This window comes from Mandrillus leucophaeus, unplaced genomic scaffold (genome assembly GCF_000951045.1).
Source record: "Mandrillus leucophaeus isolate KB7577 unplaced genomic scaffold, Mleu.le_1.0 Scaffold274, whole genome shotgun sequence".
Lineage (NCBI taxonomy): Eukaryota > Metazoa > Chordata > Mammalia > Primates > Cercopithecidae > Mandrillus > Mandrillus leucophaeus.
The window spans coordinates 963,246-979,980 of record NW_012102854.1 but is presented as its reverse complement, the minus strand read 5'-3'; the positions used below and the strand labels follow the sequence as shown (position 1 = coordinate 979,980).

At 52.1% G+C, this 16,735-nt stretch overlaps 1 protein-coding gene across 4 annotated transcripts in view; it reads left to right on the top strand.

Annotated features, from left to right (window-relative positions):
- Nucleotides 1–8,154: 8,154 nt before the first annotated feature.
- Nucleotides 8,155–16,735, top strand: part of CAPNS1 (calpain, small subunit 1) — an 11,510-nt gene continuing 2,929 nt past the window's right edge. For 2 of the 4 annotated variants that reach the window (XM_011984812.1, XM_011984809.1), the window contains exons 1-9: nt 8,155–8,386; nt 9,210–9,424; nt 10,506–10,539; nt 10,857–10,946; nt 11,113–11,170; nt 11,268–11,332; nt 13,605–13,673; nt 13,775–13,853; nt 13,995–14,111. In XM_011984812.1, coding sequence (XP_011840202.1) covers nt 9,225–9,424; nt 10,506–10,539; nt 10,857–10,946; nt 11,113–11,170; nt 11,268–11,332; nt 13,605–13,673; nt 13,775–13,853; nt 13,995–14,111 — 712 coding nt within the window. In that variant the 5' untranslated portion in view covers nt 8,155–8,386; nt 9,210–9,224. Of the gene's footprint in view, nt 8,494–9,209; nt 9,425–10,505; nt 10,540–10,856; nt 10,947–11,112; nt 11,171–11,267; nt 11,333–13,604; nt 13,674–13,774; nt 13,854–13,994; nt 14,112–16,735 lie in introns of all 4 variants that reach the window. The other 2 variants (XM_011984810.1, XM_011984811.1) reach the window with 2 other exon arrangements.

The following is a 16,735-nucleotide window of genomic DNA, read 5'->3' as shown; positions in this document are numbered from 1 at the left end:
AAAAATTAGCCAGGCGTGGTGGCAGGCACCTGTAATCCCAGCTACTCGGGAGGCTGAGGCAGGAGAATCACTTGAACCCGGGAGGCTTAGGTTGCAGTGAACCGAGATTGTGCCACTGCAATCCAGTCTGGCCGGGTGACAGAGCATGATCCTGTCTCAAAAAAAAAAAAAAGGAAAAAAAAATTATTCAACAACAGTTGTTAAAGCACAGGAAGAGCTGGGCACGGTGGCTCCCACCTGTAATCCCAGCACTTTGGGTGGTTGAGGCAGGCAGATCACTTGAGGTCAGGAGTTCGAGACCAGCCTGGCCAAAACAGTGAAACCCCATCTCTACTAAAAACACAAAAATTAGCTGGGCGTGGTAGCCCACGCCTGTAATCCTAGCCACTGGGGAGGCTGAGGCATGAGAATCTTTTGAACCCGAGAGGCAGAGTTTGCAGTGAGCCGAGATCATGCCACTGCACTCTAGCCTAGGCAACAGAACGAGACTCCGTCTCAAAAATTTAAATTAAATCAAATCAAATCAATAAATAGAATAAAATAAGGCACAGGAAAGGAAGGCTTTATTCAGAGCCATTACGATAGAGAGAGGGGCCACAGTGGCAGGGGCTTGCAGTGAGGAAGACAGGTTGGGCTCAACTCCAAATACTGCATGGGGAAGTGGGAATTTACAGCCCAGGATCAGGATGGGGTGCAGTGGATGGAAAGTTACTAAGACGAAACGTCAGGGGTAAGGGGGGATTCTGGCTCAACCAACCTAACAGGATTCTTGCTGAAGACACGCCCAGGTTATCAGACATCACTTGGGGGCTGGTGGAGGATGAGGAACCTGATCAGATGTCAAAGATGGGAGAGGGTTCTTGCTAAACTGACTTAGCAGGGTTCTTTGCTAAAACTGGATTTGACAAGGAAGTACACAGATGAGCCTAGCAGGAGATTCAGAGGCTTGACTAGTTTGGCCATGCAAATAATTTTTTTGTTTTGTTTTTTTCTGTTTGTTTTGTTCGGCTCACTGCGACCTCCACCTCCTGTGTTCAAGCGATTCTCTTCCCTCAGCCTGCAGAGTAGCTGGAATTACAGGTGCCTGCCACCACACCTGGTTATTTTTTTCTGTATTTTCAGTAGAGATGGGGTTTTGCCATGTTGGCCAGGCTGGTCTCAAACTCCTGACCTCAAGTGATCCACCCACCTTGGCCTCCCAAAGTGCTGGGATTACACCCACCGCGCCTGGCCCAAGCAAATCATTTTTATCAGGGGATTGACTCCAAAGAAAAACAATAGGAGAGGAGATCCTGCAGGGTCACAGCCGGTACAAGAGCCTGGCCACAAGGAAGCCTGGTGACAGGAGAGGGAACAGAGCGGTGCTGACCTGCTGAAGGGAAGGCAGAGGTCGGACAGGTACCCGGATTAGTCATCGCATAACAACTTGGCATCAGCCATGCTCTGCCATCTACTGTGTGGCCTCCGGCAAGTGACTCTCTCTGAACATCCACTTCCTCTCATGTTAATTTCTTTCACCGAGGGTTGTGAGAGGCCTTGGCAAGCCATGGCCATAAAGCAATCACGGGCTGGGCGTGGTCACTCATGCCTGTAATCCCAGCACTTTTGGGGCACTGAGGTGGGAGGATCACTTGAGGCCAGGAGTTCAAGACCAGCCTGGGCAACATAGTGAGATCTGGTCCTCACAAAAAATAAAAAAATTATTCAGGTGTGGTGGTGTACCTGTAATCCCAGCTACTCTGGAGGCTGAGGCAGGAGGATCCCTCGAGCCCAGGAGTTTGAGGTTGCAGTGAGCTATAATTGTGCCACTGCACTCCAGCCTGGGTAATGAAGTGAGACCCTGTTTCACTTTTTTTGACATGGAGTCTTGCTGTCACCAGGCTGGAGTCCAGTGCTGCAATCTTGGCTCACTGCAACCTCTGCCTCCTGGGTTCAAGTGATTCTTGTGCCACAGCCTCCCGAGTAGCTGGGCTTACAGGCATGTACCACCACACCCAGCTAATTTTTGTAATTTTAGTAGAGATGGGGTTTCACCGTATTGGCCAGGCTGATCTCCATTTCCTGACCTAGTGATCTGCCTGCCTTGGCCTCCCAAAGTGCTGGAATTACAGGTGTGAGCCACCGCACCAGGCCAAGAAAAAAATTTTTTGCTCATACAAAGTTAGCTATGGGTCTGGGTGACTATCGAGGGCAGAAGTCCTCGATGCCAGGGCTCAGCCCTCTTCCTTCATGTGGCACCTCCAGGTTTGCTCAGCTCCTGGTGTGGCTAGGGCAGGAGAAAACAGAGCATGGAGCATTCTGCACTGCCTTCCCCTGCGCCGGCCACAAACACAAGGTCTTGCTGTGTCCACTGGGGTGGAGTGCAGTGGTTGCACTGGTTTTGAAATACTTCTACAAGGAGCATTTAAAGTGTTCTACATCCAACACTTCTACTTACGTTTTATTGGCCAAGTAAGTCACATAACTATGCCTGAGTTCAACAGAGCCTAGGAGATGGTGGAGGGCATTAGTAATGCTTGCCCTACTGTCCCACTGCTGGTGCTGAAAATCCAGTGAGAAAATACACACAAAACATATTCATTCATTCATTCATTCGTTCATTCATTCATTCAACAAATGTTTACTGGGCACCTATGATGTGCCAACCACTGTTCTAGGAACTGGATACATACCTATGAGTAAGTACATAGCAGTGAACAAGACATATAGAAATCCCGGCCCAGCCGGGCACGGTGACTCACACCTGTAATCCCAGCACTTTGGGAGGCCAAGCGGGTGGATCACCTGAGGTCAGGAGTTCAAGATAAGCCTGGCCAAGATGGTGAAACCCCATCTCTACTAAAAATACAAAAATTAACTGAGTGTGGGCCGAGCGCAGTGGCTCAAGCCTGTAATCCCAGCACTTTGGGAGGCCGAGACGGGTGGATCACGAGGTCAAGAGATCGAGACCATCCTGGCTAACCCGGTGAAACCCCGTCTCTACTAAAAAATACAAAAAACTAGCCAGGCGAGGTGGCGGCGCCTGTAATCCCAGCTACTTGGGAGGCTGAGGCAGGAGAATCGCTTGAACCCAGGAGGTGGAGGTTGCAGTGAGCTAAGACTATGCCATTGCACTCCAGCCTGGGCAACAAAATTGAAACTCCATCTCACTAATAATAATAATAAAATAAAAAATAAAGTACACAGTATGTGAGCGGGTGATAAAAGACAGGACCTTCCAGAGATCACTAGATGTGTAGACTTGAAAGATCTGCTCCCCAGACCTGGGGCTGGAGAAGGTGTTAGTAATGGAGTGGCGGCCTCATGTCTTTATGTCTGCCCTGAGATAGAATGTTTGGGTGTTGCTGTGCTTGCAGGGCCTCCATGCTGAGTTTTGTCTGTGTTCAGCTGGGAACATGCAGGTGACCCTGCCAGGCAGGCATCTTCTCACTTTCTCCAGGGTAAGAGCTGAGGGCAGGGAGGTGATGGGACAGATCACTAGGGACTTGGTGGCTGTCATAAGAACGCTTTTTTTTTTTTTTTTTTTTTTATTTTACTTTAAGTTCTAAGGTGCATGTGCACAATGTATAGAGTGCAGTCGTGCAGTGGTGCAATCAAGGCTCACTGCAGCCTCTACCTCCTGGGCCTGGGCTCAAGTGATCCTCCCACCTCAGACTCCTGAGTAGCTGGGACTACAGGCACATGCCACCACACCTGGCTAGTTTTTGGTATTTTTTGTAGAGATGGGGTCTTGCCATGTTGCCCAGGCTGGTCTCAAACTCCTGGGTTCAAGCGATCCTCCTGCCTCAGTCTCCCAAAGTGCTGGGATTCCAGGCATGAGCCACCACACCTGGCCCTGTTATGAGAACTTTTGACTGTTTCCTGGAGTGGGGGGCAGCCAGGGCAGGGCTCTGAGCAGCAGGGCCCTGACCTGACTCAGGTGGTCTCAGGCTTCCTCTGGCTCCACAGGAGGAGCAGACAGCGGGGAGCAGACAGAAGGGAGCTGGGAGACCAGGGAGAAGGCTGTGGGGTGTCCAGGTGGAGGCTGCGCCAGGGTGGGGACCGTGGAGGGGAAGAGTTTAGTTTCTGTAGGTGGAGCCAATAATATCTGCTGACAGGCTGGAGTTGGTGTGAAGGAGAGAGGTGAAGGACCACCCCGGAGTGTTTGGCCTCAAGTCACTGCAAGGACAGAGCTGCCACTAATCTAGGTGGGGAAGGTGGTGAGGGAGCAGGTTCTGGAGGAAGGTCAGAAGCTCAGTTTAGGATATGTAAAGCTTAAAATGCCTCTAAGGGCCAGACGCATTGGCTCATGTCTGTAATCCCAGCACTCTGGGAGGCCGAGGCGGGTGGATCACGAGGTCAAGCGATCGAGACCATCCTGGCCAACATGGTGAAACCCCGTCTCTACTAAAAATACAAAAAATTAGCCAGCATGGTGGCGGGTGCCTGTAGTCCCAGCTACTCCGGAGGCTGAGGCAGGAGAATGGCATGAACCCAGGAGGCAGAGCTTGCAGTGAGCCGAGATCGCTCCACTGCACTCCAGCCTGGGTGACAGAGCAAGATTCCATCTCAAAAACAAAACAAAACAAAACAAAAAACTGGGCGTTGATAGCCTAGAGATGGGATTTAAGCTGTGCATAGAGGGGAGGCACCCCATGGCATGAGTGGTACAGAGAGGAGGATGGAGACGTAACACCTGGGGTTGGCCAGGAATAAGGGGTTGGGGGCCAGAACTAGATGACAATATGGTTACGACCGGCAGTGAGTGCCATGAGAAAGTACAGGTCCTTTTGAAAGCATATAACTGGAAGCTCCACCTAGTCTCAGGCTGGGTGGAGACAGGGAGGGCTTTCTGGAAGAGATGACTCCTGAGGTGACACCTGCAGCCTGAGCAGCTACACAACCAGGCCAGAAAAAAAAAAGGTGGCAGGAGAGTTCCTGGCCAGGGGCATGAGGGCTGGCAGCAAGTGAGCCTCGGGAGAGGGCAGAGAGCTGCAGCAGTGTGGCAGGGAGGGGTGTGGTGAGAAGGGAATCTGGATTAGTCACCACCAAAAGATTTGTCATCACCCAAGCCCGGGATCAGATCTGGTTCTGCCACCCTCCGTGACCCTGCCTTTCAGAATCTCCGTTCTCTCTCCTGCCTTGCAGACAAGGCTTGTGTAGCAGTTACCTTGGCCTGGCCCCAGCAAGGCCTCAGGAAACATCAGCTGCAACTAGTTTTGTCTGTTGTGATCTTGTTATTTGAGCTATTATATTAATTATATTATTAACACATAAGGGTAGTGGTTAAGGATACAGGCTAGGGAGCGTGGCTGCCTGGGTTTAACCTCAGAGTGGGTTTACTTCTCTGTAAAATGGGGATAATAAATAGCATCTATGTCACAGGGCTGTTAGGAGAATGAGGGAGCTGATGGACGTCAAGCACTTGGAGGAGTGCTTGACACTTATCTGTTTTTTTATTTTTTATTTTTTTGAGACAGTTTTGCTCTTGTTGCCCAAGCTAGAGTGCAATGGCGCGATCTTGACTCACTACAACCTCTGCCTCCTGGATTCAAGCGGTTCTCCTGCCTCAGCCTCCCCAGTAGCTGGGATAACAGGCACATGCCACCACGCCCAGCTAATTTTTTTATATTTTTAGTAGAAACAGGGGATTTCACCATGTTAGCCAGGGTGATCTCAAACTCCTGACCTCAGGTGATCTGCCCGCCTCGGCCTCCCAAAGTGCTAGGATTACAGGCGTGAGCCACCACACCCGGCCTGTTTTTGTATTATTTAAGGATGACTAAGAGTCCACCAGCTGAGGAATACAGGTGGCCTCCAGGCTGAGGGAGCAGCATGGGCACAGACATAGAGCTAATAGCTGGCATTTACAAAGCATTTATCACCTATTTATTTATTTATTTATTTATTTATTTGAGATGGAGTTTCACTCTTATTGCCCAGACTGGAGTGCAATGGTGCAATCTTGGTTCACTGAAACCTCTGCCTACTGGGTTCAAGCGATTCTCCTGCCTCAGCCTCCTGAGTAACTGGGATTACGGGCATGTGCCACCATGTCCGGCTAATTTTGTATTTTTTAGTAGAGACAGGGTTTCTCCATGTTAGTCAGATTGGTCTTGAACTCCTGACCAATCAGGTGATCTGCCCAACTTGGCATCCCAAAATTCTGGGATTTCAGGCGTGAGCCACTGTGCCCGGCTATTTATTTATTTGAGACAGCGTCTCGCTCTGTCACCCAGATTGTAGTGCAGTGGCATGATCTCGGCTCACTGTAACCTCTGCCTCCTGGGCTCTGGTGATCCTCCCACCTGTCTCCAGAGTAGCTGGGACTAGGCGCATGCCACCACACTCAGCTAATTTCTATATTATTATTATTTGTAGAGACAAGTTCTCACTATATTGCCCAGGCTGGAGTCGAACTCCTGGGCTCAAGAGATCCTTCTGCCTCAGCCTCCCAAAGTGCAGGGAATACAGGCATGAACTATCACACCCAGCCACTGCTTTAAGTTTTTTTTAATAATCAGTATTCCTGCAGATATCACTTAATTTTTTTTAATTTTATTTATTTATTTTTTTGAGACAGAGTCTCGCTCTGTCGCCCAGGCTGGAGTGCAGTGGCCTGATCTCAGCTCACTGCAAGCTCTGCCTTCCGGGTTTATGCCATTCTCCTGCCTCAGCCTCCCGAGTAGCTGGGACTACAGGCGCCCGCCACCTCGCCCGGCTAGTTTTTTGTATTTTTTAGTACAGACGGGGTTTCACTGGGTTAGCCAGGATGATCTCGATCTCCTGACCTCGTGATCCACCCGTCTCGGCCTCCCAAAGTGCTGGGATTACAGGCTTGAGCCACCACGCTCTGCCGATATCATTTAATTTTGATAGGGGGCCTAGTGGTATGGAGCAACCCATGATCCCATTTTACAGATGAGAAAATTGCTGCTCAGGAATATCAAGTCACTGTTTTGGGGTTGTGCAGTTATTACAGGGCATAGCCAGGATTCAACTCAAGCCTAGCCAGCCTCCAGGGTAGGGACTAAGAGCCAAGCAGCCTGCCTGGGGGCCAGATTTAGCTGCCCCTGAGGAGTCCTGAAAAAGTACTGGACACCTGTGACTCACGCCTGTAATCCCAGCACTTTGGCAGGCCGAGGCGGGTGGATCACCTAAGATCAGGAGTTTGAGACTAGCCTGGTCAACATGGCGAAACCCTGTCTCTACCAAAAATACAAAAACTAGCTGGACGTGGTGGTGCACGCCTGTAATCCCAGCTACTCGGGAGGCTGAGGCAGGAGAATCGCTTGAACCTGGGAGGCGGAGACTGCAGTGAGCCAAGATGGCGCCATTGCACTCCAGCGTGGGCAACAGAGCAAGATGCTGTCTCAAAAAAAAAAGAAAGAAAGAAAGAAACCAGGCTATGTAAAAACAGTATTGTTAAAAATTAAATTAAATCAAAAAAAGGCCGGTAGCCCATACCTGTATTCTCAGTACCTCCCAGTACTTTGGGAAGCTGAGGCAGGAGGATGGCTTGAGGGCAGAGATGGCTTGAGGCCCGGAGTTCAAGAGCAGCCTGGGCAACATAGCTAGACCTCCGTCTCTATTACGTAAAAACAACAATATTTTTTAAGTAAATAAAGAAACCTGGCCGCCGCCAAAGGAATCTTCCTGTGTCTGGGGCCTTCTTTAGACACTAGCATACTGAGGACACCCTCTGGGCCAGTCCAGGAAGGAATGATTCAGGTGGCCCCTGACTAGGGCGGGACGTGGTAAGGTTCGCCTGTGAGGCGGAGCCTGCGCTGCCTGCGGTTTGACTGCCATCCGGGCTGCTGCAGGCACTGGGAAAGGCACTCCAGCCTCAGTCCTCGCCACAGACACGGGCGATTGTCCTCCTGGGTGTGAGCCAAAGCATACCACAGGCCTCCAGGAGGTGTTTGTCGCGACAACACCTGGAAAGGGCCCGTGCGGAGTCCCTTAGTGAGCGGACCGAAAACTGCCACCCTGGAAGGATATTGGCAGGCCCTAGGGGCTGTCACACTACGACACTGGGGGGGTGTGGGTCTCCTCCAAGTTCTCATCACCCGGCGCCTGCACCCAGACCTGAGGGGTGTCGGGAAGACCCCAGCCTACCGAGTCAGGGCGGTGTGGGGTGCGCATGCGCAATGTTCCAAGACCTCCGGCGCTGGAAACGTGTAGGGCGGGGCCCAAATCCGGGTCCCGCTAGCAGGGCGGTGTGGAGTGCGCATGCGCAATGTCCGCTTCGGCTCTAGGACCGCGCGGGAGACAGCCGGGCCGCGGTGCAGTGTCAGACCCGAGAGTTGCGGCCTGAGTCACCGGCCCCGCCCTCCGGAGCCGGACGCTGCGGGAGGCCCGGGAGCGGCAGCGGAACGGACTCCCAGACCTCCGGACGCGTGAGGTGGTAAGCGCCCAGCCCGTACCCCCTCCGCACCCCGCAATTCCGGCTTTGGCGGCCCCCAGACCTGGCGAACCGTGAAGTCTCGGCCTCAGGAGCCCCCCAGATCCATGGTCTCAGATTCGAACCCTCAGACCTGTTCGACCCCCTTTCATGCCGTCCCGGGGACGTCCCGTACTTCTCCACCCTCTGTCTCATGATCCAAAATACAGGCCTATAGGTTTCAGAGATACCCTGTGAATTCTTCCTTGGGGTGTCTTGAACCACGATCGTAGATCTGTGCCCCCAGTTCCAGCGAGGGACCCCATTATCCGGGAACCCAGGGCTCACAGCCACGATCTTAGACCCGAGCCCACAAAGCCAGAGGTGACACTGGAATCCTGCCGCTGGGAATACCTGAATTCTCCAGCCCATATTTAGGATTTCCTAAACCCCGCCCTGGGGCCCTTTAGGCGGTGGATGTTTGCTCCGCGCCCATGACCCGCCAAGGACCTTTACATTCAGTCTGGGTTCTGGATCTCACATTCTAGCGCCCAGACACGTCGGGCACGCCTTACGCCAACTTGGGGTCCCCATCAAGAGAACCCCCACCAGACCTACACCCTCCCGTTAACGCGTGCACCCAGTCCAGGCTCCCTCAAGCCCATGGGTGCCTTTTAGACCCGAGGAGGTTGCAAACCTTGCGAGGACAACCCGCCCTCGCAAACTCAGACCCCCATCCGGAGGCCTCAGATCCCTCCTCCCATGTCCAGCTGCCGGAAATGCGTGTTTGAGGGGAGGGTGTGGGCTCAGGGGCGAAGCACCCACTGGTCCCCTTTTTTCCCCCCAGCAGTGAGTCGCAGCCATGTTCCTGGTTAACTCGTTCTTGAAGGGCGGCGGCGGAGGCGGGGGAGGCGGGGGCCTAGGTGGGGGCCTGGGGAATGTGCTTGGAGGCCTGATCAGCGGGGCCGGGGGCGGCGGCGGCGGTGGTGGAGGCGGCGGCGGAGGCGGCGGTGGCGGTGGAACTGCCATGCGCATCCTAGGCGGAGTCATCAGCGCCATCAGGTAAGGCGGCGACTATCGGAGGGGCGGGGCCTGGAAATGTGAATGGGAGGTGCCTCAGGGGGGCGTGGTCCGGGAGGGGCGTGGTCTAACAATAATAGGATTAACCTAGAGGCTAACCTGGGTACCTGAATTAGGCCGGGGTGGCCTAGTTTGAGAGCCCTGTTATAAGGGGGTGGACCCCAATGAGGCGGATATCAGTCCTTGGGAGCGGGGCTTGATATGGGAGTAGTCTGATTGTGTGGGACCAGGACAATGTGGTCCTGAGGGGACCGATGTGGAGTTTTGGAGGGTGGGGCTTATGGGTCTGGGCCTGGCCTGCATTGGCTAACCTGGAGATGAACGTTAAAGGGGCGGAGCCAATGCGTCTGAGTGACATTTTACGGTCGGGGCTTGACTTATGAGTGTGGTCAGAGGTTTTAGGTGGGTTAATGAGGAGGTGAGCCCAGGAGAAAGCAAGACCTAATGGGATAGAGGAAATGGCCCAGAATGGGCTGGGCTTGCTGGGAACTGGCTGGATTAATGGAGAAAAATGCCCTGGTAGGGGTAGGGCAGGTTGGCCTAATTAGTCATGGCCACTGAGCAGTGATCCCTTGAAGGGACGGGGACCAATGGCTGGGGTAGGATGTTGGGAAGACAGGTGTTTAGGAAGGGGGCCATGGAGTAGAGTCTTGGGCAGATGGCACCTAAGGAGGATAAGACCTTGGGAAGCTGGGGCAGAGCCTCTATGAAGTGAGCCCTCCAAGGGGCGGGGGTTTTTGATTCTGTGTGGGATTTTTAGGTTGAGGGTGGCCGAAATGACTGGAATCTGCCACTGGGTAGGTGTGCCTGGCAGGAGTGGAGCCTCCCAGGGGACGGATCTCTGGGTTTCCTGAAGGGTGGGGTTGGCCTGAGGAAGGGAGAAGAGGGGCACGACCAGGGCCGTGTGGATTGGGACAGATGAGGACAAGAACAGATGAAGGGCACAGCAACCAAGTAAGGAAGATAGCGGCTGTGTCTGGAGCGTTGGGGCTGATGGTTCTGTAGTGCTGCCCGTTGGAGGCCCCGCCCCCGACACTAACCCCTCCCCCTTATCTCTTCGCAGCGAGGCGGCTGCGCAATACAACCCGGAGCCCCCGGTAAGCCCACTCTGCAACCAGACCCACTTCTCCTGCCAAGGCCTCTTCGAGGTCCCATTCCTGTTCCTGTAGAGAAGTCCCACCTTCCTCCCCTTCTTGTGAAATTCCTCTGCCAGTTCCTCCCGTGCCATGTCCGCAGCTTCGCCATGGGTCTTAGCCATGCCCCACATACGCGCACCCATTCACTACCACCTCTCATTCTTTTTCTCATCAAGCTGCGCAGCCCACTCTGACTTTCCCACCCAGGGTGCCTTGGTGTGGGGAGCCGTCCTGGCCGGGTTCCCCTCCCCCTGCTCTGAGCTCTCCTCCCTCTGCAGCCCCCACGCACACATTACTCCAACATTGAGGCCAACGAGAGTGAGGAGGTCCGGCAGTTCCGGAGACTCTTTGCCCAGCTGGCTGGAGATGTAAGTAACCTGGGGTTCCCTGACCCCGTCCTAACCCTTCCATCCCTTCCCTTGTGGCTGCCCTTGCGCACACACCCTTGACCGTGACAATCCCAGTGTTCCCATTCTCCATGACATTCTCAGACCCTTCAGTCACGCCTGACCTGCCCCTAACTTCCGCCTGCAGGACATGGAGGTCAGCGCCACAGAACTCATGAACATTCTCAATAAGGTTGTGACACGACGTAAGTGACCGGGCTCAAGGAATAGGGTAGGTTTAGAGGCAGAGGGGCCTGAGTGGCTTTGACCTCTGGCCTCTGACTTTCAACCTGTTGCCCACAGACCCTGATCTGAAGACTGATGGTTTTGGCATTGACACATGTCGCAGCATGGTGGCCGTGATGGATGTATCCTTGGGAGCAGTGTGGGAGAGGCCCTGGGTGCACAGGGAGTTTTTTGAGAGTATGTTTGGAAAGCCAATGTGTAGCCTTCATATCCACAGATGTGGAAATGCATTCATCAGGGCACACTCACCTACAGACATGTGGCAGTAAATCATAACAATGCCAGCTGTTACAGCTGGCACTTTAATTATATAAAGTGACCGAACCTTCACAACCACCCTGTTGGACAGGCACAATTATTATACTCCATTTTACAGATGAGGAAACTGATGCTCAGTTTCCTGAAAGAAGCAGTCATTTGTCTCAAGTTATAGATAAAGGTCAGGCGTGGTGGCTCATGCCTGTAATCCCAACACTTTGGGAGGCCGAGGTGGGCAGATCACCTGAGGTCAGGAGTTCGAGACCAGCCTGGCCAACATGGTGAAACCCCATCTCTATTAAAAAATACAAAAATTAGCCGGGCGTGGTGGTGTGCAGCTATAGTCTCAGCTACTTGGGAGGCTGAGGCAGGAGAATAGCTTAAACCCGGGAGGTGGAGGTTGCAGTGAGCAGAGGTTTCGTCACTCCAGTCTGTGGACTCAGGTCTTTTGGGCTTGGGAACCTAAATTTATAACAGCCACATGCACATGTACACACACACACACCTAAGAGCACACCCACATGCGTGAAAGTGTATGTGCTCAGGAACACACATATATCTGTATATGGGCCAGCCATCAGTTGGCCTTTGATGCATGCATATTTTCATTTATTTTTGTTTTAAAAAATAGTTTATAAGGAGACAAACTTTCACTATATTGACCTCGCAAGTCTCAAACTCCTGACCTCAAGCAATCCTCCCGCCTTGGCCTCCCAAAGTGTTGGGATTACAGGCTTGAGACACTGCGCCTGCCCTTATGCACATTTAACACATAGGGCAGTACAGACACACACATATATATATGTCATGTAATCACAGACATATTGCATAGAGCGAAGCAATCCCAACTGTACCTCTTAACCAGGTTATTGAACCTCTCTGTGCCTCAGTTTCTCTGTCTGTAAAATGGGTGAGTGATAATGGTGATACTGAATTGGAGCTGCATGCAAAAGTTTTAGCATTGTGCATAACGCATAGTATGTGGTCTGTACACATTAGCTCTTAACTATGATATTGGGTAGAGTTTTCAGCTTTGAATATGTTTCTTTCTCTGGAAATAGTCCTGGTAGAACTGGTGTCCCGAAGATTTAGTGAGAAAGTGATGTTCCTGAGCTCAACAATCCACCTGCCTTGGCTTCCCAAAGTGCTGGGATTACAGGCATGAGCCACCATGCCTGGCCACACACTTGTTTTTCACATGTCCTAACATTTATGAAATTGAGTTACTGTCCATAATTTTCTTTTCTTTTTTTCTTTTCTTTTCTTTTTTTTTTGAGACAGAGTCTTCCTCTGTTTCCCAGGCTGAAGTGCAGTGGTACCATCTCAGCTCACTGCAAGCTCCGCCTCCTACGTTTGAGCAATTCTCCTCCCTCAGCCTCCCAAATAGCTGGGATTACAGGTGTGTGCCACTACGCCTGGCCAATTTTTGTATTTTTAGTAGAGACGGGATTTCATCATGTTGGCCAGGCTGGTCTTGAACTCCTGACCTCAAGTGAACCACCTGCTTCAGCCTCCCAAAGTGCTGGGATTACAGGCGGGAGCCACCGCGCCTGGCCTATCGAGAATTTTCTGAATGAGCAATTAACAACTCTTCAGGCAAGGAATGTGTACTTTAGAGTAGTTGAATATAATTCCTCATGGTTATGTTCCTTCTGTCACCCAGGTTGGAGTGCAGTGGTGTGATCTCAGCTCACTGCAAGCTCTGCCTTCTGAGCTCATGCCATTCTCCTGCCTCAGCCTCCCGAGTAGCTGGGACTACAGGTGCCCGCCACCTCGCCAGGCTAATTTTTTGTATTTTTAGTAGAGACGGGTTTCACTGTGTTAGCCAGGATGGTCTCAATCTCCTGACCTTGTGATCCACCCACCTTGGCTTCCCAAAGTGCTGGGATTACAGGCATGAGCCACCGCGCCCGGCCTAGTTATGTTTAAAAAGAATCCTTATTTAGAAATATAAGTGACGATATGTATGGATAAAATGAAAAATAAAACTGCACACCAGGTGATATGACTAGGACCAAGCGGGAGCCGGAGTTTCAGCTCTGGCTCCCCTGCTTGCTGTATCACCATCGTGTCCACAGTGCATGTGATGCGTGCATCTGGGTGTAGCTGTCACTCTTCTTAACACCCTCCCACCAGAGCGACACCACAGGCAAGCTGGGCTTTGAGGAATTCAAGTACTTGTGGAACAACATCAAAAGGTGGCAGGTGTGTAGCAACCTCTGAAATACCTGGCACCCAGACCCCCAAGCCACGGAGATACCATGCTCCACAATGCTCACTTGGACCCAATCTCTCTGTCCCCACAGGCCATATACAAACAGTTTGACACTGACCGATCAGGGACCATTTGCAGTAGCGAACTCCCAGGGGCCTTTGAGGCGGCAGGTATGACTGGCAGGGACATGGTGGGGCTGGGAGTGGGATGGGTGAGAAAACCTTTACTCAGCTGGTCTGGGCCTGACTCCTGGGCATGGGAGTGGGTTGGGCCATGTGGCCCCCACACCTGAAGGACTAAATCCATCTCAGGGTTCCACCTGAATGAGCATCTCTATAACATGATCATCCGACGCTACTCAGATGAAAGTGGGAACATGGATTTTGACAACTTCATCAGCTGCTTGGTCAGGCTGGACGCCATGTTCCGTGAGTGACGCCCCAGCTGTCTTCCTGGGTGGGGATTCCTATGACCTCTATGGGCCAAAGTCTCCTCTAAGCCTGACTTTGAGGTGGGCGATGCTAGGGGCACAGGGGTGACTGAATCAGCCCCAGTTTCTGCCCTCATGGAGCGCACAGTCTAGTGGAGGAGACACGAGTCCCCAGACAGTGACAGTTCAGACTGATGATGGCTGAGAGGGGAAGCTCAGGGCAGAGTGATGGATTGTGATGGGGGCAGCACAGGCTGAGGGTCTAGGGCTCTGGTGAGGGAGAGAGTGAGCAGAGTATGCTCAGATTGTGCTTGGGGAAGCCTAGAGGGCAAATCCAATCCAGGAGGCACCTGATGCAGCCCAAGGGGTCAGGGAGGGCTCACTGGAGAGGGAACATTGGGACCTGAGGGATGAGGAGAGAACTTAGTGAGCAGGTAGGGAATACTGTTGCAGGCTGAGGGAACAGCCTGTGTAAAGGCCTAGAAGGGGAAAGAAGATGGGGCTTCTGGTACTTTTAGCTTGCTTTCTTTTCTTTCTTTTTTCTTTTTTTTTTTTTTTTTTTTTTGAGACAGAGTCTCGCTCTGTCGCCCAGGCTGGAGTGCAGTGGCAGGATCTCAGCTCACTGAAAGCTCCGCCTCCCGGGTTTACGCCATTCTCCTGCCTCAGCCTCCCGAGTAGCTGGGACTACAGGCACCCGCCACCGCGCCCGGCTACTTTTTTGTATTTTTTAGTAGAGACAGGGTTTCACTGTGTTAGCCAGGATGGTCTCGATCTCCTGACCTCGTGATCCGCCCGTCTCGGCCTCCCAAAGTGCTGGGATTACAGGCTTGAGCCACCGCGCCCGGCCTCTTTTTTCCTTTCTCTTGTCTTTTCTTTTCTTTCTGCCTGTCTGCCTTCCTGCCTTCCTCTTCTTTTCTCTTCCTTTCTCTTCCTTTCTCTCCTCTCCTCTCCTTTCCTTTCCTTTCTCTCTTCTTTCTTTTTTTTTTCCTTTTTGACAGAGTCTTGCTCTTGTTGCCCAGGCTGGAGTGCAGTGGCACCATCACAGCTCACTGCAGCCTCAACTCCTAGACTCCAGCAGGCCTCCTGCCTCAGCTTACCGAATACCTGGGAGTACAGGCACACACCGCCATGCCTGGCTAATTTTTTAAAATTTTTTGTAGAGACAGGGTCTTGCTATGTTTCCCAGGCTTGTCTTGAACTCCTGAGCTCCAGCAGTCCTCCCACCTCAGTCTCCCAAAGCCTTGGTATTATAGGCATGAGCCATTGCATGTGGCCTTCTGAGTGTTAGTGTACTGAATGCTGAAGACATGGCTGAGAAGTAGGAATTACTGTCCTTATTTTATGGAGGAAGAACTTAGGGTTCAAGGAGGCAAAATTTCTTGCTCATAGTCACCCAGCTAGGAAGTTGCAAAGCCGGAATTTGAACTTGGATCTGTCTGAGATCTGAGCTAAGTAAGAGAAGTTAGGAGCAGTGGGCATGATTAGGTCATGCAGGATTGTGGGTGCAAAATTTGGAGGTGCTCAGACTCTACCAGGGACATTGGGGAGCCATTGCAGGTTCTAGGCAGAGGGAGGGACAGGGTCAGATTTGGCTTTAGAAAGATCCCTTGGCCTTACCGGGCACGGTGACTCATGCCTATAATCCCAGCACTTTGGGAGGCCGAGGTGGGCGGATCATGAGGTCAGGAGTTCGAGACCATCCTGGCTAACACGGTGAAACCCCGTCTCTACTAAAAATACAAAAAATTAGCCGGGTGTGGTGGTGGACAACTGTAGTCCTAGCTACTCGGGAGGCTGAGGCAGGAGAATGGCGTGAACCTGGGAGGTGGAGTTTGCAGTGAGCTGAGATTGCACCACTGCACTCCCGCCTGGGCGACAGAGCGAGACTCTGTCTCAAAAAAAAAAAAAAAGAAAGATCCCTCGGCCTCCAGGCCGGGCGCAGTGGCTCACGCCTATAATCCCAGCACTTTGGGAGGCCGAGGCAGGAGTATCACCTGAGGTCAGGAGAGGCAGGAGTATCACCTGAGGTCAGGAGTTCAAGACCAGCTTGGCCAACATGGCGAAACCCCATATCTACTAAGAACACCAAAATTAGCTGGGCGTGGGGGCATGCCTGTAATCTCAGCTACTCAGGAAGCTTAGGGAGGAAGAATTGCTTGGAACCCAGGAAGCGGAGGTTGCAGTGAGCAGAGATCATGCCATTGCACTCCAGCCTCCAGCCTGGGTGACAAGAGCGAGACTCCATCTCAAAAAAGAAAAAAAAGAAAGAAAGATCCCATGACCAGGACAATGCATGAAGAGTGACAGAGGAAAAGAAGCAGGTATGTGAGATAGCAGAGAGGTGAAGAAAGTGGACAGAAAGGGGAGATGAGGCCAAAAGTCACATAAGAAGGGCCAGGAAATAGCCACTGGATCTACCGGCAAGAAGGCTGATAGTCAGGAAGATCGTTTGAGACCAGCCCAGGCAACATAGTAGGACCCCATCTCTACAAAAAAAAAAAAAAAAATAGACACTGGATCTACCAGCAAGAAGGCTGATAGTCGGGAGGATCGTTTGAGACCAGCCCAGGCAACATAGTAGGACCCCATCTCTACAAAAAAAATAAAATAAAAATAGCTGGG